This window comes from Scyliorhinus canicula, unplaced genomic scaffold (assembly GCF_902713615.1).
Source record: "Scyliorhinus canicula unplaced genomic scaffold, sScyCan1.1, whole genome shotgun sequence".
NCBI lineage: Eukaryota > Metazoa > Chordata > Chondrichthyes > Carcharhiniformes > Scyliorhinidae > Scyliorhinus > Scyliorhinus canicula.
The window spans coordinates 210574-232492 of record NW_024056010.1 but is presented as its reverse complement, the minus strand read 5'-3'; the positions used below and the strand labels follow the sequence as shown (position 1 = coordinate 232492).

Genomic DNA, 21919 nt, shown 5'->3' with positions numbered 1-21919 from the left:
AATTTAGAGTGGCCAATTGTTTGATTCCAATTAAGGGGTAATTTAGCATGGCCAATCCACCTGACCTGCACATCTTTGGGTTGTGGGGGTGAAACCCAAGCAGACATGGGGAGAACGTGCAAATTCCACACGGACAGTGACCCAGTGCCGGGTTCGAACCTGCGTCCTCAGCGCCGCAGTCCCAGTGCTACCCACTGCGCCACATGGCGCCCTGGTGCCAGAAATCTAAGCACCACCAAATTCTGTAACTGGGAGATCAGGAGTAACCAGTTGAGAAAGAGAGTCGGTAAAATGTGGCTCAAATTGACAAAAGGAAGAGCTCAGGAGCGGAATAAAGACATTTAAAGGGAAACTAGATAAACAGATGAGGGAGAAAGGGACGGAGGGATTTGCTGATACAATGAGATGAGGAGAGACAGAGGATTCTCCTGAGGATTGTAAACACTGACATGAAGCAATCTGTCCGAATCAGCTTTCTTGTACTCTAAATTCTATCTATTTGTATATTACACCGACCGAATTTTCACTCAGTTCAGTTCAGTTGAATTTTTAATCAATGATTTCCGCTTTCTATAACCGTATGTTGCAGGTCTGAGCGATGTAGATTCTGTTACTCAGCGGGAATCCTCACTCACACAGACAGAGGGAGAAGATGTCACTCTAACCTGCACCTACACCGGCGGTGCTGTATACTTATTCTGGTACCGGCAGTACCCAGGCAGACAGCTTCAGTTTGTGATCCAGAAGAACACGGGCATCGGTTCTGAATTGAAGGCGGATTTCGCTCAAGGCTGGTTTTCTGATGAAGTTCAGCAGTCCGACAAGTTGTACGGATTGACCATCCCTGAGCTGCGGCTGTCTGACACCGCGGTCTATTACTGTGCACAGTCTCACAGTGATGGTAACGAGGGAAAGCCTGGGACAAAAACTGCCGCAGGTTTCTGGGTCACAGCTGCTGTCTGTTGAGAGCTGTTTATAACAGCGGCTCAGACACTGACACCTGAATACATTCATGTGCGCACAGACCATGGGCACAATCCATATAGACACCATCTAAAATCTTTCACATGGAAGACAGAATCAGTCCGATTATTGCATTTACTGAGAGCAGAATGAGTTGATGCTGATATGAGGATATCTGAGAACTCGCCACAACCATCGAGAAAGTAAACTGCAGGTGGCCGGGAGCCTTTTATATCCCTGACCGCTGTTCAGGAAATCTCTGAGGGACAAGGTATTTTTGGTTTGAAATATCAGTCGATAGTGCAAACCAAAAACCTCTGCTGAGAAAAATCTTCATATGTTTTATAATAACCCCATTAACCACCTCTCAGTGTTACTGTCACTGACACGTATTAAAACTGAGAATCCTTAACATTGCTGAAAAAATACATTTTTCTGTCTCCCCTGACATTGATGTTCTTACCATTGTCCTGATGATTACAAGACGAAAAATGTCGACAATTAGTTTTAGCAATGCTCAGATCTGCGCTGCCGAACAACCAATCCTCAATACAGAAAAGGTACAGAGGTTATTTTCCGGACATGATTAGAAACTGATGAACAATGATTCGTACGTAAATTATCCATAAGAACGGCTTTGGCGTGTTCTAGGCATTGGGGCTGATGGTAATAAAACCAACTGACTGCAAAAACCAAATGGAAAAGGACGTCAGAGAGTTTTCCATCAGCACCAGAATCGCTCTGGGAAATCTGAACACATCGGGTAAGGCTTTCTGCACAAACAATTTGTCCATTTGATCTGAGCTCCCTCAGTTTTTTATACCCGCTGCTGCATTTACCTGGTGTGTGAAAGATATCAATGTCAAAAAAGACACCATTACCACAATGTCAATGCCAAATCAGCATTTTTGTCACAATATTTCAATTTGGAAACCGAAATAAATACTCAAATATTTAGGATGTAAAATAAGCAGAAAAAACCATCCCGAGCGCTGCATCGGTTGCTCTCTGCTTGTAATAATTTGGGTTTAATTCAATCAGAAATATCTGCTGATGCATTCATAAAGCCCAGTTTTCCCCCATCTGCCCGCCATTATCTTTGTCACACTGTGGCTGTGTTTTTGTACGAGGCCGCCTCTGGTCGCTGTCACTGTGTCTCTCAGTCCGCAGTAATACGCCGCGCTGTCAGACAGCCGCAGCTCCCGGATGGTGAAATTCCCCTCACTTTTCGTAATGTCCAGAGATGCTGAAAATCGAGACTCCAGGCCCACTGCTCTGAAAATATCTCCGTATTTCGGGATGTAGATCAAAAATGTGGGTGCTTCACGCCGGCCCTGTCGGTACAACTGTAATGAATATGAAGTAGCTGTGGTCGAATAGCTGAAATTGATGGTCAGCGAGTCTCCATCACACATTGTCGTTGTAACCGGCTCTTGTGAGACCGAGTCTGCACTTCTAACACCTGCAGAAATTTACAAATAGAGGAGTTTTATTTTTTTCATTATCACGATGTTATCAATTGACATAATACATTGCAAACTTAGGCGAGGCGCATTTTAATGGATAATTCCAATATCGGTATCACGAGCAAAGTGTGGAACTTACCAGTTAAGACAGCTGCAGCTGCCAGCAATGTGTAAAAGGTAACAGCCAACATGTTCACTGAGCTGGTGGTGGATTCAAGCAGAGCGAATTAAAGCTGAATTGTTTCAGGTAAGAGTTGACAAGATGTTGAGCCATATCCCACCTCGCTACTGATTGGTTCATTCCTGACAGACTGAAAAGGCGACACCCAATCAGCCCTCAGCTACTGTGTCCTACATTTCAACCAATCAGCTCAAAGTTTTTTGTTCTCAAACCTATGACGTCAGAACAAGGAGCCTGGAACCACATGAAACTGTTCTCAGAACAATGAACTGAACTGAAGAATTTCAGAGAACAAGAAATAGGAGCAGCAGTGGTTTATTTGCTCCTTCACTTGTGCCTGCTCCGCCATGCAATAAGATCCTGGCTAATCTATATCACATCCACCTTCCTGCACTATCCAAAAATGTCGCATTTACCTTAATATCCGCAGATCCATTTGAACTCTCCTTGAAGAAACTGACGAAACTGGAGGACTGAACAACTACGTTCCTAATAGACGTTCTGGGTTCGTTTAACACACTGGGTTAAACAGCTGGCTTGTAATGCAGAACAAGCCCGCGCGGGTTCAATTCCGGCACAGGCCTCCTCGGAAAAGCTCCGGATTGTGGCGATTAGCCACTTTTCACAGTGACTTCACTGAAGCCTACTTGTGACAATCAGCAATTATTATTAAATCACATTTTGGTTCTTTATCGGGGTTAATATTTGAGGTGGGACACGGATTGACAACAGTTCATGCTGTTTTGATAAGAGAACGAAAGTTCCCCATTTAAAGATCAGCTCGGAGACCAGGAAAACTACCGTAAATTGCGATTTTACAGAGAATGAAAAAACATTCAGCACCATAGAAAGAGGTCATCTGGGCAAGCTGTTATTTCTAATATAGTTTTGGTTGTACTAACACTTCTCAATCCAGGTGTCAGATCGGGTTGGTGAGAGGAGGTGAGAGTGCCTTACCGGTTTTTGTACGAACTGACTGGGTCCCTGTAACAATGTGGGGCTCAGAGCACAGAGATACACGGCAGAGTCAGAGACACGGACTTCGGTGATATTTAAAGGAACTATTTTCTTATCCTTGTCCAAATCAGCAGAAAATCGGTCTGGGAAATCGGAAGACCTTTCTCCGTTTCCCGTGCTATATTTCTTCAGTAGGTATCTCGGAGCTTCTCCTGGATACTGGATGTACCAGAAGAGATTCTGGTCAGTATATTTTGCTTTGTAACTGCAGTTCAATATTGCTGTCTGTCCTTCCTGAACCGTTAATTCAGGTGGATCCTGGGAAGCTGAATCTTGGCTTCTGGTTCCTGTAACGACAGATAGAATGTGTCAGAAATCTGGGAGTAAATATAACGCATGAAAGACAGACTGAGGATTTGAGTTCAGACTCACCGGACAGCAAGGCCATTATTATCAGTAAAGCAGATAGGGAGCACATGGTTCCTTATGGGAGAATAAATAGAAGCCCTGCTTTAAATATATCGCTGCTTCGAGCCTAATATCAAAGTGTAAACTCCGATCAACGCTTGGGAAACTGAGAGGCGTCTCTCAGTGCTGCGTTTGGCTGGTCTCTCAGCTCTGACGTCAGCTGTGGACCAATCACTGTTAGCTGGGGATTTATTGCAGCTGGTTCTCTCCAATCACATTCCATCCCTGGCTGTGTGTTTTGGTCTTTCTCACTCACTTTCTCTGTGTCACATTATCAGTCATTCTGCTTCTTTCTCCGTTTAAATCGTTTTGCTTCGATCTCAGTGTTTACATCCTTCCTGAGGTAAATCTTTTTCTCTAATTAAGGTGAAAGATTAAATAAATATCTTAAAATCAGTCAAGTGCCATTCAGTACGTGAATATAATTAATAATTATTGTGTTAAGGGTACAGTGGATAAATAGTGAGCCAACTGTACACCACAATGCGCTTCCACTAGGAACTTTTGTACCATAAAGTATTGATTTCAGTCAGTCATTATTTGTACCCCAGGAAATTTAGAATGTGACAACTCTGAAATTAAATCACTTTTAAAAGATGCCGCCTGATATATTTTCACCTGATCAAGAATGTTTAAAGTTACAGATATATTCAATTATTTACCCGGGTGATCTTCAGGTTTGTGCGAAGCGGGAAGGGAAATTATAGAACTTATTCCTGGAATAATATAACATGATACAATTTCCAATAGTGACAATCATTGACTTCAGCGAGGGAAAACCATTCAGATGAAGCTGCATTGTCCAGTTCGTTATCTGAAAATGTTCTATTGGAATTCCTGATAACGAGAACTTGATTGCCCACCTGCTCCAGCTTGTGTATGAGTCCGGCCGGGCCCTCATCCACTGTGGGTCTCAGCGCGCAATAATACACGGCACTGTCTGTCATCTTCAAATCTGTCAGGGACAAGTGAAAAGTGTTTTGTGTCCGGTTGAGTTTCCCGCTGAAGTGTTCAAAGCCCGGAGCCGTCTCATTATACCCATAACTATCGGCTCTGAGCAGATACTGGGGAGCTCGGTGTGGATACTGGCGATACCAGAACAGGCCATAGTTTATAGCTGAACTCGATGCCGAGTAACTGCAGGGTATTGCTGAACCTTCACCCTCTTCTGCATCGACTCTTTCTTCTGACTGGGACACTGAGTCTCCCTTACTCATCTCTGAAATATAGAAACGGCACAAAGCGGGTTAGAAGGAGTAAGGAGAGGAGGAGGAGTACCAGGAGATAGAAATAAGAACACTTTTGGCAATTGTAGGATTTAGTACAGAGGTTCAATATAACCAACCTGCGGTCAGGACAATAACCAGAGACAGGCAGAGTATCAGCCCCATGTTTCGAGTCTGAACTCCAGAAAGAGAGACAGTTTTCACTGACTGTACCAATCCTGTAATTGGAGACGATGAAAGATATAGGGAGATGTTGTGAGCGCGAATTCGATTTCTTCGCTCCACCCACTTTCACGTCTTAAAGCAGTCGCTTCCTCTGGAACGGTTCTGTGATAAGAACATAAGAACATAAGAACTAGGAGCAGGAGTAGGCCATCTGGCCCCTCGAGCCTGCTCCGCCATTCAATTAGATCATGGCTGATCTTTTGTGGACTCAGCTGCACTTTCCGGCCCGAACACCATAACCCTTAATCCCTTTATTCTTCAAAAAACTATCTATCTTTACCTTAAAAACATGTAATGAAGGAGCCTCAACTGCTTCACTGGGCAAGGAATTCCATAGATTCACAACCCTTTGGGTGAAGAAGTTCCTCCTAAACTCAGTCCTAAATCTACTTCCCCTTATTTTGAGGCTATGCCCCCTAGTTCTGCTGTCACCCACCAGTGGAAACAACCTGCCCGCATCTATCCTATCTATTCCCTTCATAATTTTAAATGTTTCTATAAGATCCCCCCTCATCCTTCTAAATTCCAACGAGTACAGTCCCAGTCTACTCAACCTCTCCTCATAATCCAACCACTTCAGCTCTGGGATTAACCTAGTGAATCTCCTCTGCACACCCTCCAGCGCCAGTACGTCCTTTCTCAAGTAAGGAGACCAAAACTGAACACAATACTCCAGGTGTGGCCGCACTAACACCTTATACAATTGCAACATGACCTCCCTAGTCTTAAACTCCATCCCTCTAGCAATGAAGGACAAAATTCCATTTGCCTTCTTAATCACCTGTTGCACTTGTAAACCAACCTTCTGTGACTCATGCACTAGCACACCCAAGTCTCTCTGAATAGCGGCATGCTTTAATATTTTATTGTTTAAATAATAATCCCGTTTGCTGTTATTCCTACCAAAATGGATAACCTCACATTTGTCAACATTGTATTCCATCTGCCAGACCCGAGCCCATTAACTTAACCTATCCAAATCCCTCTGCAGACTTCCAGTATCCTCTGCACTTTTCGCTTTACCACTCATCTTAGTGTCATCTGCAAACTTGGACACATTTCCCTTGGTCCCCAACTCCAAATCATCGATGTAAATTGTGAACAATTGTGGGCCCAACACTGATCCCTGAGGGACACCACTAGCTACTGATTGCCAACCAGAGAAACACCCATTTATCCCAACTCTTTGCTTTCTATTAATTAACCAATCCTCTATCCATGCTACTACTTTACCCTTAATGCCATGCATCTTTATCTTATGCAGCAACCTTTTGTGTGGCACCTTGTCAAAGGCTTTCTGGAAATCCAGATGTACCACATCCATCGGCTCCCCGTTATCTACTGCACTGGTAATGTCCTCAAAAAATTCCACTAAATTAGTTAGGCATGACCTGCCTTTAACGAACCCATGCTGCGTCTGCCCAATGGGACAATTTCTATCCAGATGCCTCGCAATTTCTTCCTTGATGATAGATTCCAGCATCTTCCCTATTACCGAAGTTAAACTCACTGGCCTATAATTTCCTGCTTTCTGCCTACCTCCTTTTTTAAACAGTGGCGTCACGTTTGCTAATTTCCAATCCACCGGGACCACCCCAGAGTCTAGTGAATTTCGGTAAATTATCACTAGTGCATCTGCAATTTCCCTAGCCATCTCTTTTAGCACTCTGGGATGCATTCCATCAGGGCCAGGAGACTTGTCTACCTTTAGCCCCATTAGCTTGCCCATCACTCCCTCCTTAGTGATAACAATCCTCTCAACGTCCTCACCTGTCATAGCCTCATTTCTATCAGTCGCTGGCATGTTATTTGTGTCTTCCACTGTGAAGACCGACCCAAAAAACCTGTTCAGTTCCTCAGCCATTTCCTCATTTCCCATTATTAAAACTCCCTTCTCATCCTCTAAAGGACCAATATTTACCTTAGCCACTCTTTTTTGTCTTATATATTTGTAAAAACTTTTACTGTCTGTTTTTATATTCTGAGCAAGTTTACTCTCATACTCTATCTTACTCTTCTTTATAGCTTTTTTTAGTAGCTTTCTGTTGCCCCCTAAAGATTTCCCAGTCCTCTAATCTCCCAGCAATCTTTGCCACTTTATATGCTTTTTCCTTCAATTTGATACTCTCCCTTATTTCCTTAGATATCCAGGGTCGATTTTCCCTCTTTCTTCCGTCCTTCCTTTTTGTTGGTATAAACCTTTGCTGAGCACTGTGAAAAATCGCTTGGAAGGTTCTCCACTGTTCCTCAACTGTTCCACCATAAAGTCTTAGCTCCCAGTCTACCTTAGCTAGTTCTTCTCTCATCCCCTTGTAATCTCCTTTGTTTAAACACAAAACACTAGTATTTGATTCTACTTTCTCACCCTCCATCTGTATTTTAAATTCCACCATATTGTGATCGCTCCTTCCGAGAGGATCCCTAACTATGAGATCATGAATCAATCCTGTCTCATTACACAGGACAAGATCTAGGATCGCTTGTTCCCTCGTAGGTTCCATTACATACTGTTCTAGGAAACTATCGCGGATACATTCTATAAACTCCTCCTCACGGTTGCCTTGACCGACCTGGTTAAACCAATCGACATGTAGACTAAAATCCCCCATGATAACTGCTGTACCATTTCTACATGCATCAGTTATTTCTTTGTTTATTGCCTGCCCCACCATCTCGTTACTATTTGGTGGCCGATAGACTACTCCTATCAGTGACTTTTGCGCCTTACTATTCCTGATTTCCACCCAAATGGATTCAACCTTATCCTCCATAGCACCGATGTCATCCCTTACTATTGCCCGGATGTCATCCTTAAATAACAGAGCAACACCACCTCCCTTACCATCCACTCTGTCCTTCCGAATAGTTTGATACCCTCGGATATTTAACTCCCAGTCGTGACCATCCTTTAACCATGTTTCAGTAATAGCCACTAAATCATAGTCATTTATGATGATTTGTGCCACCAACTCATTTACTTTATTCCGAATACTACGAGCATTCAGGTAAAGTACACTTATGTTGGTTTTTTTACCTCTGTTTTGAATCTTAACATCTCCAGTTTTATTCCTTTTGTTATTACTGGGCCTATTCACTGTGCTCCCCTCAGTCACTGTACCTTGTACTGTCGCCCTTATGGATTTCTGACCATGTCTTCTCTGCCTTGCATTTTTCCCCTTACTTCCTTTTGTTTCTGTCCCTGTTTTACTACCTTCCAACTTCCAGCATTGGTTCCCATCCCCCTGCCACATTAGTTTAAACCCTCCCCAACAGCTCTAGAAAACACCCCCCCTAGGACATCGGTTCCAGTCCTGCCCAAGTGCAGACCGTCCGGTTTGTACTGGTCCCACCTCCCCCAGAACCGGTCCCAATGCCCCAGGAATTTGAATCCCTCCCTCTTGCACCATCTCTCGAGCCACGCATTCATCCTATCTATCCTGACATTCCTACTCTGACTAGCTCGTGGCACTGGTAGCAATCCTGAGATTACTACCTTTGAGGTCCTACTTTTTAGTTTAACTCCTAACTCCCTGAATTCCGCTTGTAGGACCTCATCCCGTTTTTTACCTATATCGTTGGTGCCTATGTGCACCACGACAGCTGGCTGTTCACCCTCGCCCCCCCAGAATGTCCTGCAGCCGCTCCGAGACATCCTTGACCCTTGCACCAGGGAGGCAACATACCATCCTGGAGTCTCGATTGCGTCCACAGAACCGCCTGTCTATTCCCCTTACGATCGAGTCCCCTATCACTATAGCCCTGCCATTTTTCTTCCTGCCCTGCTGTGCAGCAGAGCCAGCCACGGTGCCATGAACCTGGCTGCTGCTGCCTTCCCCTGGTGAGGCATCTCCCTCAACAGTATACAAAGCGGTATATCTGTTTTGCAGCGAGATGACCGCAGGGGACACCTGCACTGCCTTCCTACTCTTGCTCTTTCTTTCGGTCACCCATTTTCTATCTCCCTCAGTAACCTTCACCTGCGGTGTGACCAACTCGCTAATCGTGCTATCCACGACCTCCTCAGCATCGCGGATGCTCCAAAGTGAGTCCATCCGCAGCTCCAGAGCCATCAAGCGGTCTAACAAGAGCTGCAACTGAACACACTTCTTGCACGTGATGTTTGATAAATGATTAGAGAGCGCCCTCCAGTGGACAGCAAAATCGTCTATTGGAAACACACACGGCCACGTGCAACGACATGTACGTAAAACATCTACACAGACATGCACAGACACTGGAATAAATTCCAACATGTGTTGACATGATTTTCGATTACATATTAGTCTCAATTGTCAACGATGTAAGTAAGTGAATAGGTCCACCTCCCGTGTTCAGCAGGAGACTCTGTTACAGCACAAAATCAACACAAACATAGACACAGAGACAAGTAAACACCGTGATAGATCCCCAAACTGATCTCTCAAACAGACACACAGCCAACCATTAAAGTATATAAGCAACTAGATTAACATAGCCATAGAAACACAAAAGAGAAATACCGTCAGAGACACTATCAAAAACCTTGGACTTTTCAGAGTGAGCTTTCTAAAATGGAATTTCCTGAGGTTGTCAGTGTGGTAATATCGTGCTAGATCAGGGGTGGGCAAACTACGGCCCGCGGGCCGCATGCGGCCCGCCAAAGGTATTTCTGCGGCCCACCAAGTCATTAAAAAAAAAAAAAAAAAAAAATTTTTTTTTTAAATTTTTTTTTTTTTTTTTAAATTTTTTTTTAAGGTTAATGCGGGGGGGCTGTTGGGTTACTTACTGGTATAGGGTGGACACGTTGACTTGAGTAGGGTGATCATTGCTCGGCACAATGTCGAGGGCCGAAGGGCCTGTTCTGTGCTGTTCTATGTTCTATATGAGGCGCCCAGAATCATAACCGGGTGAAGTAATTATTTTACTTAATATACTATGCGGCCCTTTGTGAATTGTGAATTTCTGAATGTGGCCCTTGCACGGAAAAGTTTGCCCACCCCTGTGCTAGATAATAATCCTGGGGTATTTCTCATTAACCATGAGGATCGATTGATAAAAACGACTACACTGTGGGCTCTTTTGGAGAAAAGGTTTGAATGGATGGGTTTATATTTTGCAGACAGGTGCATTCTGGATGCATCCGTGATGTGAATGAGGCCGGTGAGGAAAGGGTAGATGCTGCACCCATTCCCGAGGTCTTGGATCGGATTTTAGGCAAAGTTGTTGACAGCACAAGAAGACTGATTCCGTGGGCGGCCGGTAAGTGGGGTTCACGCGGACAGCGCCAATGTTCACAGGCAACTCATTGAAATCCCATTGTTGTTTTGATGCCGAATGTCTCAGGGATTCTATGTGTTAAAGGAAACCCGTAAAATTCTTCTCATTCTGTCTGTAAATTGGACATTCTGAATTCTCCCTCCGTGTAACCGAACAGGCGCCGGAGTGTGATGACTAGGGGCATTTCACAGTAACTTCATTGCAGTGTTAATGTGGGCCTACCTGTGACACTAATAATGAATATTGTTATGAAATGAGGCTAAAGCGTTAAGAAGGGATTATGTGGAGTCGAAATGAATACAGAGCAGTAAATGTTCATTTCCTTTTCAAGCAATGGAAATAATTAATCAGGATTTTAAGTTTGATTAATTTCACTTCAGATTTAGGTTATTAGGTCCATTCAATTGTACAAATCATCACATTTCAACATGTGGTTTCCATAGCTGCACATTCCCCCGTTCAACTAAGGTAATCAGAAAAATAAATTAACAGCACTTGAGGCACTTTGCCATTTAGCTGACTTTAACCTACACTAATCTGCAATTAGCTGCAACTTGAATTCTGGGACCACCAGTGAAGGTGATGAACTGGTACATCAGTGGAAATGCTTTGTTGATAAATTAAGCCGTGCGAGGATTTATTAAGGGCAAATCGTTATTAATTAAGTTGTTTAAGTGTTCTGATGAGAAGCAGAGATGGTTGATCTGAGTATTGCTGTTGATGAACTTCCAAATAACATTTGATAATGTGCTGCAGCGCCACCTTGTGAGCAACAATGGAGCTCCTGGGGTAAAATGGGCAGCAGCAAGATTGAAAGGAAATTTCCAGGAAACAATTAACAGTGTAGACCAGCTGTTTTTCGGAGTGAAGGGAGATTTGTAGTGAATGTTCCAGGGATCAGCATTGCGGCATTTTATATGACATATTAATGACCTGGACCTTGTATGAGAGGGGCGATTTTCAGTATCTATGGATGATATGAAATGTGACAACATTGCGAACCATCGGTCGGATAATGTACAACTTCAAAACAACAAGGACAGGTTTGTGGAATGGGCGGGAAATTGCAAGATTAAATTTAGTGCAGAAAAGTGTGAAATAATTCAAATGTCCTGCAGAATGCAGAAAGGCAAAATAAAATAAAACGAATAATTCAGGATCGGAGGGAGCTTTGACAAAGGGTCATCTGGACTCGAAACGTTAGCTCTTTTCTCTCCTTACAGATTATATAATAATAATATTCAATGTCACAAGTAGGCTTACTTTTCAATGAAGTTACTGTGAGAATTGCCAGACCTGCTGAAATTTTCCAGCATTTTCTCTTTTGGTTTTTGATTCCAGCATCCGCAGTAATTTGCTTTTATCAGAGAGACCAGTATGTATGTGTTGATGAATTACTGATGAGGGTAGGACAATTGTAAGACCGGTCATTAAAACAATTAATGGGAATTATCAATGGGTATATAAAATACAGAGGAAAGGACATTACGTTAAACTTGTATTAAATCCTGAACCCACTGAACTGAAGCAGTATGGCTATCACACTTCGGGGAGAATGTGAGTCATTAGGGTGGGTGCAGAAAATGCTCACGGGAATGGCTCCAGAGATGAGCAACTTAATCTACGAAGATAGATTGGACAAGTTGCGACTATTTCCCTTGACGATTAGGTTACGAAGCGATCTGACGGAGATATTCAAAATCATGAGGGCTCTAGACAGAGTAGATATGGAGGAACCTATCCCACTGGTGAGAAGGCCGAGTACCTGAGGTCACAGATTGAAGGAATTGGGTAAATAAGCTTGGAGACATGAGGACAAACAGTTTCAACCAGTGAATGGTTAGGATGTGGACCGGACTGTCTGTTTGTGTGGTGGTGGTAGGGTTTATTGATGCTTTCAAAACAGAATTAGATTATAATCTCAAAAAGAAAAACAATGGCATTCCGCAAATTGCACCATTAGAGGGCCGACGCATATATGTCGGTCCAAACGGCCTTCTTCTCTACTTAAAACACCCTCTGACTATATTTAAAGGGAACGGCAGTGGATTAGCGAGCATGTCACTGGGCCAGTAATTGAGATGCCCAGCCCCAGTCACTGAGGCCGTGTTCAATTCCTGCTGCAGCTGACAGTGTGCTTGAAAAATGCAAATAGAATGGCCCTGTAACTTACCAGGTAACATGGTGAACAGCCGCTAGCCTTGCCTGTGAGGGCCACATCTAATGAAATATATTTTTAAAATCAATAACTGCAATAGCAAGGTTTGGCCAGTTGATGGCAGTGACACCGTGATTGCTGACGTTACATGAAGCAGAGAATTTCTCAATTGTGACTGCCAAGGACGCTGGATACTGTCTCTTATATTAGGTTAGGTCGGGTTCCTGATTTTATGACAGCAGTTCTCGGTTGTTACTGTGGTCAATCTCAGCTGTTAACATGATAAACTAAGGCCCATTTTATATTACACTGTATTGAGGAGGTTACGATAGCATGCAATCGGTTATTATAATGTCCATTTCGGAATTGTTACTTCAGTAGACTCAACTGATACTAACCATAACTAGCTCCTGTTTGTATTGCCTGAGGCATTGGTACAGTTATTGCTTTACCTGAAGCTGCCACGTTCCTCAGGGTAGTGGTCTGGTCCCAACCATATCCAGCTGCTTCATGATTGGCCTATTGTCCATCATAAGGACAAAAGTGAGGATGTTCGCTGGTGACTGCACAATGTTCAACACCGTTTGTGACTCATTAAATGCAATCCATGTCAGAATGCAACAAGATCTGGACTATATTCAGGCTTGGGCTAACAAGTGGCGTGCAGGCCCGATCTCACAAGAGAAGATCGAGCCATCTCCCCTTGACATTCAATGGCATTACAACGGAATCCCCAGTATTAACATCCAGGGGCAGCCGTTGACCGGAAACTGAACTGGTGAACTCGCTGAATTATAAATACTGTTGCGAACTGAACAGGTGAAAAGCGAGGAATCCTGCCGCGAGCAACTCACTTCCCTACTCTCCAAAGCCTGTCCACCGTCTACAGGGCACAAGTCAGGAGTGTAATGGAATACTCTCCACTTGTCTGGATGAGTGCAGCTCCAACAACACTCGAGAGGCAAGACACCATCCAGGCGAAAGCAGTCCGCTTGATTGCTAACCCTGCCAAAAACATTAAATCCCTACATACCGACGAATAGTAACAGCTTTCTGTCCCACCTAAAAGATGCATTAGAACAACTCAACAAGGTTCCTTAGGCACCACGAACAGTACCTTCTGGAAGGACAAAAGCAGCAGACACCTGGGATCACCTTTTCCTGGAGGCTCCCCTTCAAACCACTCACCATCCTGACTTGGAAATATATCGTCGTTCGTTCACTTTGGCTGGGTCACAATGCTGGATTTCTCTTCCGAACTGTTCTGTGGTACATATACCTCAGGAACTGCAGCAATTTAAGAAGGAAACTCACCTTCTGAAGGTAAACTAGAGATAGGACAGCAATGTTGACCTAACCAGCCATGCCCCAATCCCATCAATGAATTAAAAAATACAGTGCAGTAATAACAGAGACAGGGACTGGCCCAATATAGACAGAGATATATGCGACAGTAGTGATCACACGAACTTGTCAAGAGAGCAAGAAAATTGATACATGGATTACGTAGGCATATGAAAGACAGCACCTGATCTAAATTGGAATAAGACTGTATTTGTGTTGTTATAATCGTAAAAATACTTTGTACAATGATGATTGGAATAGGTCAAAATAACAATACAGGAAACAGGCTCTTAGAACCGATAGGGACACCGTTTACAGAAATAATAATAATAATTGTTACTATTATGATAAGTAGGCTTACATTAAGACGGCAATGAAGTTATTGTTAAAATCCCCTGGTCGCCACAGTACGGCGCCTGTTCGGGTACACTGAGGGAGAATTCTGAATGTCCAATTCATCTAACAAGCATGTTAATAATAATTGCACTAATAACAGAGAATCAGAGCATTAAAACCTGAATGGCAGTTAGACTATTAGTTTAACCATCACGTAGATAGCGTCGTGTCCACCCTTATTGCATACTTACTTTAAATGCACACAGTACAGTGATTGGTGCATTTTTCAAAATTGCAACCTGCAATCGACCGAGTCGGATGACGAAGTACAGTCAATCAAAGTTGGGTATGAAGTAACCATGTTTGTGTGACAGAGAGAAACAGCGCCTATTGATATCAGAGCAAATGGTTCGGTGCCTCATGATATATCAGATTTCCCCCCAAATTCTTAATTACGGAGTCAAGCGCCGTTCCAATATGAACTGGATGAAGTTAGTGTGATGGTAATAATAAACGAAAATGCTGGAATTGTTCTGCATGTCATGCAGATTATGAGATGAACAGAGTTCACGTTTCATGCCAATGACGGAATATCAGCCCCAAGTTCATCGGCCTGAAACGAACTGTATTTCTCTCTGAAAAGGTGACCGCCAGCGTAACACATCTGGCAGCACTTCTGTTGCTGAGCTGCTTGACCTGCGTTCAAATTCCACTCCAGGATCTGTTGACCATGGAAGGAGTGTTCGTGCAACTGAAACAGGTTATTGATCAGCCTCCAAAATATCCTTCCACCTCCCCGCACCTTCCTCCGTGGGTGGAAATAATGTGAATGTACGAAAAACAAATTGATTTTCTATCCACTTTCTGGCCTGCTGACACTTTCCAGCAGTTTATGTGTTTATTTTAGATTTATGATACCTGTAGTGTGTTATATTTGTATTAGGTCTTGTCGGCTTTAACATGTCAGTGACACTCTCACCCGTGATTCTCAATTCTCATGGTGTTAGTTTAGATTAAATTTCTTGTTTTTTGTCTTCATTATTTTCATATACACAGCTGGATTGAGGGAACTATTCCACCATAAGAATTAAGAACAGAAGTCGGCCATTCAGCCCTTCAAGCCCGCTTCACCATTGACTATGTTCAGATTCATGGCTCCTCGAACACTCACGAAATCCACATTCAAGCGTAAAGTCCGTAAACTTTTATTCACTTCCTGAATAAAAACCTTTCGATCTCAGCATTGAAAATGGTCAAGGACTCTATCTCCACAGCTTCCTGGGGTGACGAATTCACAAGATTCACCACTCTTTCAGAGAACAAAACCTTCCACAAATCCGGCTTATTCTCAGTCCCTGCGGGTTCGTGGGACATCATACTTTTATGAATTTAAATCCCCCACTTTCCTCTTTCCAATTAAAGGCCCTGTAGCGTGGCCAACCCAACACTGTGCAGATCATTGGGTTGGAGGTGGGGGGGGGGGGGGGGGGGGGGGCTCAGACAGACACGGTGAGAATGTGCAAACTCCACACAGACAGTGACCCGGGGCCGGGATCTTACCCGGATCCTCAACGCCGTGAGACAATAGTGCTAACCACTGCACCGCCGTGCCGCTCTCCTGGGACATCAATGATGTTTGTCATTCCTTCCAACTTCGAAAAAAAACAAACATCTTCGCTCTCCTTGGATTTGTGAAGTGATTTACAACGGCCGGAGCAGGGTCAGACTGGCTTCGAACACATAAATGCATGGATACATATAATCTGGTATAATGATAATCATAGAGACCGGCTCCAGTGTACCAATAACAGAGACTGCCAGGCCCGGGCTCAGTCTGGGGTCTGGTATAATAATAATCACAGAGACCGGCTGCAGTGTATCAATAACAGGGACTGCCGGGCCCGGGGTCAGACTGGGGTCTGGTATAATAATAATCACAGAGACCAGCTCCAGTGTATCAATAACAGAGACTGCCGGCCCCGGGGTCAGACTGGGCTCTGGTATAATAATAATCACAGAGACCGGCTCCAGTGTATAAATAGCAGAGACTGCCGGGCCCGGGGTCAGACTGGGGTCAGGTACAATAATAATCACAGAGACCGGCTCCAGTGTATCAATAACAGAGACTGCCGAGCCCGGGGTCAGACTGGGGTCTGGTATAATAATAATCACGGAGACTGGCTCCAGTGTATCAATAACAGAGACTGCCGGGTCCGGGGTCAGACTGGGGTCTGGTATAATAATAATCACAGAGACCGGCTCCAGTGTATCAATAACAGAGACTGCCGGGCCCGGGGTCAGACTGGGGTCTGGTATAATAATAATCACAGAGACGGGCTCCAGTGTATCAATAACAGAGACTGCCAGGCCCGGGGTCCGACTGGGGTCTGGTATAATAATAATCACAGAGACCGGCTCCAGTGTATCAGTAACAGAGACTGCCGGGCCCGGGGTCAGACTGGGGTCAGGGATAATAATAATCACAGAGACTGGCTCCAGTGTATCAATAACAGAGACTGCCGGGCCCGGGGTCCGACTGGGGTCTGGTATAATAATAATCACAGAGACCGGCTCCAGTGTATCAGTAACAGAGACTGGGGATAATCTTCGATGATGAAGCAGGGGACCTCATGAACGGCTGGTTTTAATAGGAAATGAAACTGTCAGAAAGCAATGATACTGTGGGCCTTAGCCTGTGCTTCGGTGTCATGGTGAATGACAGGGATGTGTGTGATAAAAGCGAATTGGCAACGTTAATGTGTGAGCTGCGTGTGATTGGCCTCACCTGGGATATTTTCTACCCAATGGGAGGATAATTATGGCAGACTCTACAATGGCGCCTCTGTCAGGGGAAACGAAAACATCTGTTTTTTCTCATTCTGACCAACAGTTCTCCATTTACACAGATGTGCAAGAGCCAGTTCCGGCAGTTTCTGGTCAATATTTCATTTTATAAATTTAGAGCACGCAGTTATTTTTTTCCAATTAAGGGGCAATTTAGCGTGGCTAATCCGCCTATCCAACACATATTTGGGCTGTGGTGATGAATCACACGCAGACACGGGGAGAATGTGCAAACTACACACAGGCAGTGACCCAGGGTCGGGATCGAACTCGGGTCCTCAGCGCCGTGGGCAGCAGTGCTAACCACTGCACCACCGTGCCGCCCTAGCTTATGGCGACTTATGTTTAAATTATCAAATTGGGACACGAAGACTAAAAGCCAAAACCTCATCGCAGGCAGAATTAGTGCCACAAATGTTAAAGATAATTGTTGTTTTTTTGAACAAATGCTATTCACTGTTATTTTGTCCAAAGTAGTGGATTGTAAACAACAATCTGTTAAAGATTCGTGGGAATTATCTACACACACCCAGGTACTGTCAGAAGACAGGAATAGCACAAGAGCAAAGCTGTACAATGATTGCATTTCATTCGGCCTCAATGAAGGACAGGGGTAGATACAGAAAAGGTTCTGGGAAAATGATTATTGATGGGCCATCCAACTGGTCCCATTGTCTCTCATCCTTCAAATCTTAATACCTTAATATTTATCGATTATTTTCCAAAGAAGCTATTAAATCTGATTCCATCATACTTTCCAGACCTGTGTTCAAGTTTATAACAACTCTCTGTGTAAAAAGAATCCGCCTGTTCAATACAGTAAATCTGTGTCCTCTGGTTAAATACACTCCAGCCAGTTGCAATAGTTTCTCTCTAATTATTCGATTCAAACCTTCATGATTTTCTTTCGCAGTTTTATTAAATAGACACACATAAAGACGGAGAAAGATACAGAGAGAGAGAGAGTGAAACTGACCGAAGAAATTAGAAAGAGAGAAGCGGGGTTGAGAGATAAAGGCTGAGAAACAGCAAAAACAAATTGCACACAGAGAGGGAGAATGATAAAATAGTGAAAGGGAGCAATATACATTTTCCTGGCTTCAGAGAATCGGGGAAACTCAGTGACTGATCCACTGACCATCCAATTATGCCCTGGAATGGAAGCTTTAGAACATAGAACAGTACAGCACAGAACAGGCCCTTCGGCCCTTCGATGTTGTGCCGAGCAATGATCACCCTACTTAAACCCACGTAACCCGTATACCCGTAACCCAACAATCCCCCCCATTAACCTTACACTACGGGCAATTTAGCATGGCCAATCCACCTAACCCGCACATCTTTGGACTGTGGGAGGAAACCGGAGCACCCGGAGGAAACCCACGCACGGAGACTCCACACAGACAGTGACCCAGCCGGGAATCGAACCTGGGACCCTGGAGCTGTGAAGCATTGATGCTAACCACCATGCTACCGTGAGGCCCCAAGAACAGATCACAACCGGCTCATTTGTAAATGTCACCGCAATGTGATCTGTGTGACTCTGCCCTGACTCTGTGGACAGATATAGGCCGCACTGACAGATGTTCTCACCAGATTGTGGTCCCTGGATTTATTTTCTGCTCAGAAGTGAGATGTGCGGTTTGGAACCGGCAGCAGAGAAACAGGAAGTTGTGTTACCTGAGAATGAAACAGCAGGCGTCAGTTTCATGTTATCACCGTGAACAGTCTTCCTGCCTGTGAGGGTGAACTCACTCTGACAGCATCAAGGACACCCACACAGATTGCTGCCGGCTTTAGCATTACATTCATCCCCATTCCTTTAAAAAAGGTGGATTATTTGTTTAGAAACACAGTAACCGATCGGGAGATGCTTAGATGATCTTCACTGGTCATAATACCAATAATCTGGAGAGAAGGAGGGAAATTAAAACAACAATCTGTTAACAGAGGTTATACTAAAGTAGAAAGTTTGAAGTCACTTGATGTCTGAGAGCGATAGAGCGAGAGCTAGACAGAAGGAGAGCGTGTGAGAGAAAGAGGGGGCGCGGGGGGGGGGGGGTGGATAGAGAGAGAGGGGGAGAGAGTGAGAGGCGGGGGGCGAGAAAGGAGGTTAAGTGAATGAGCTAGTGCCTTTCTGGTACAGAATTTTCCTCTGATGAAGGTTTAGTGCTTCATTTTTTTAGACATGAAGTGCCTTCAACAAAAAAGATTTAAACACGAGGTGCCTGACCCGGCTGCTGTGTGCCTGTGTGAGTGAGTTAAGAGTGAGAGACAAAAGCGAGATCAACTGATTTAGGTGCAGCCTGAGACAGAGAAAGCGAGGTGAACCGATATGTAAGTAATTTGAAAGATATGTTTGCCTTTTCAATGGAATGAACAGCTTGACATTACTGCATAGATCACTCAAGACCAGTAAATACTGAGTGCAGCATAGGATCTGGAAGGTAATCTCAATAAAATGTCGTCATGTGCTGAAAAATAATTGCAATTATTGGCAACGCCATTTGCAAACAATGAATAATGATGTTGTGTTCCAGACTAACCGGCCCTTATGGACATACAGGCACACACATAGACACACATATCCACACACAGACACAAACACACACATACGTACATACACAATTTCAGACTCTGTCTCTCACAATCAGTGGCCACACCAAAAGGAAACAGAAATCCACTCAGCAAAAAGTGTGAAAGACAATTCGGACCATGAAAGGAAACAGTGGGTAGTTGCCACAGATTTACACAAATCTGAATTATCATACATACCACAATGGAGTTTGTGATTGTGTTGTGCAATGTGAAATTCAATATGGCTCCTGTATTTCTGTTCCTCAGTCTGGTGATGAAGTGAATGGCACAAGATTCACTCCGATCTATCAGCAAAATATTACACATCCATTACCAGACCAATCACACAACACCAAATAGTTATTCATTATGCTTTTGTAAGTGAAATAAGTCTGAGAGAGAACAGAGAGATTAATCAATATACGTGTAGTCTGTAACAGTGATGAGAACAGATCGGCAGTAGTTTTAAAGATGTCTTTGCCTTTGCAACGAACGCCCATGACAGCTAATAGTTATTAACACGACAAAATGTATTCTTCCAAAGTGAGTGTCACAAGTCATTGGCGCAGTGGTATTTTCGCTGGACTAGTAATCCAGAGACCCAGAGTCAAGCTCTGGGGACCCGGGCTCCCACCACGGCATGTGGTGAAATTTCAATCAAGAAAGATCTGGAATTAAAAGTCTAATGATGACCATGAAACCCTTGTTCTGTCTAATCAAAACCCATCTGGTTCACTGATGTCCTTCAGGGAAGGACACCTGTCGCCCTTAACTAGTCTGGTCGACATATGACTCCAGATGACTCGACAGCAATGTGGTTGACTCTTAAATGCCCTCAGGGATGTGTAAGAACTGTAGGATCAGCCAGCGACATCCACATACCATGAATGAATAAAAAGTATTTAGTATCTTGAAAATAAAATTTCTTCTTTCTCTCTCTCTCTCTCTCTCTCTCTCTCTCTCTCTCTCTCTCTCTCTCTCTCTCTCTCTCTCTCTCTCTTTCTTTCTTTCTTTCCTTCTTTCTTTCTTTCTTTCTTTCTTTCTTTCTTTCTTTCTTTCTTTCTTTCTTTCTTTCTTTCTTTCTTTCTTTCTTTCTTTCTTTCTTTCTTCTTTCTCTCTCTCTCTCTCTCTATCTATCTATCTATCTATCTATCTATCTATCTATCTATCTATCTATCTATCTATCTATCTATCTATCTATCTATCTATCTATCTATCTATCTATCTATCTATCTATCTATCTATCTATCTATCTATCTTTTAGACATCCTTTATTGTTTGATTCATTTACGGGACATGGGGCCACTGATCGGGTCAGCAATAATGGCCCATTCCTAGTTGCCATTCAGAAGGTGGCGGTGAGCTGCCTTCTTGAATCGCTGAAGTCTCTGATATGCAGTTACACCCATACTCGTATTAGCGAGAGAACTCCAGTATTTTCACCCAACCACAGTGAAGGAACTGTGATATATTTGCAAGTCAAGATGGTAAGAGACTTGGAGAGGAACCTCCAGATGGCATTAATCCAAAGTATCTGCTGCTCTTGGCCTTGTTGGTAATTGTTGCCATTGGTCTGGTAGGTGCTGAATATGAAACCTTGATTAGTTCCAACAGTAAATCTTGTGGATGGCAACAATCAAGCGACTGATATTTCCTGGATGGTGTAAAGCTTCTTGAGGTTTGTTGAAGCTGCACTCCAGACAAGTGGAGAGTATTGCATTACACTTCTGACTTTTGTCTTGCAAATGATGGGCAGGCTTTGGACAATCGGGATGTGAGTTACTCGCTGTAGGATTCCTAGCCTTTGAACTGCTCTGGCAGCCACAGCATTCGTCTGGCTTGTCCAGTTCAGTTTCCGGTCAATGACAACCCCCAGGATGTTGATTGTGCGGGAATCAATGCAAATAAATCTGTTGTA

The 21919-nt window shown here is 43.7% G+C and overlaps 1 gene segment (V, D, J or C); it reads right to left on the bottom strand.

The window, feature by feature from the left end:
• Positions 1-1610: 1610 nt before the first annotated feature.
• Positions 1611-4045, bottom strand: LOC119961447. The segment is given in 3 exon segments: positions 1611-1646; positions 3568-3914; positions 4000-4045. Coding segments are annotated over 3 exon segments (429 nt in total).
• Between the last annotated feature and the right edge of the window lie 17874 nt (positions 4046-21919).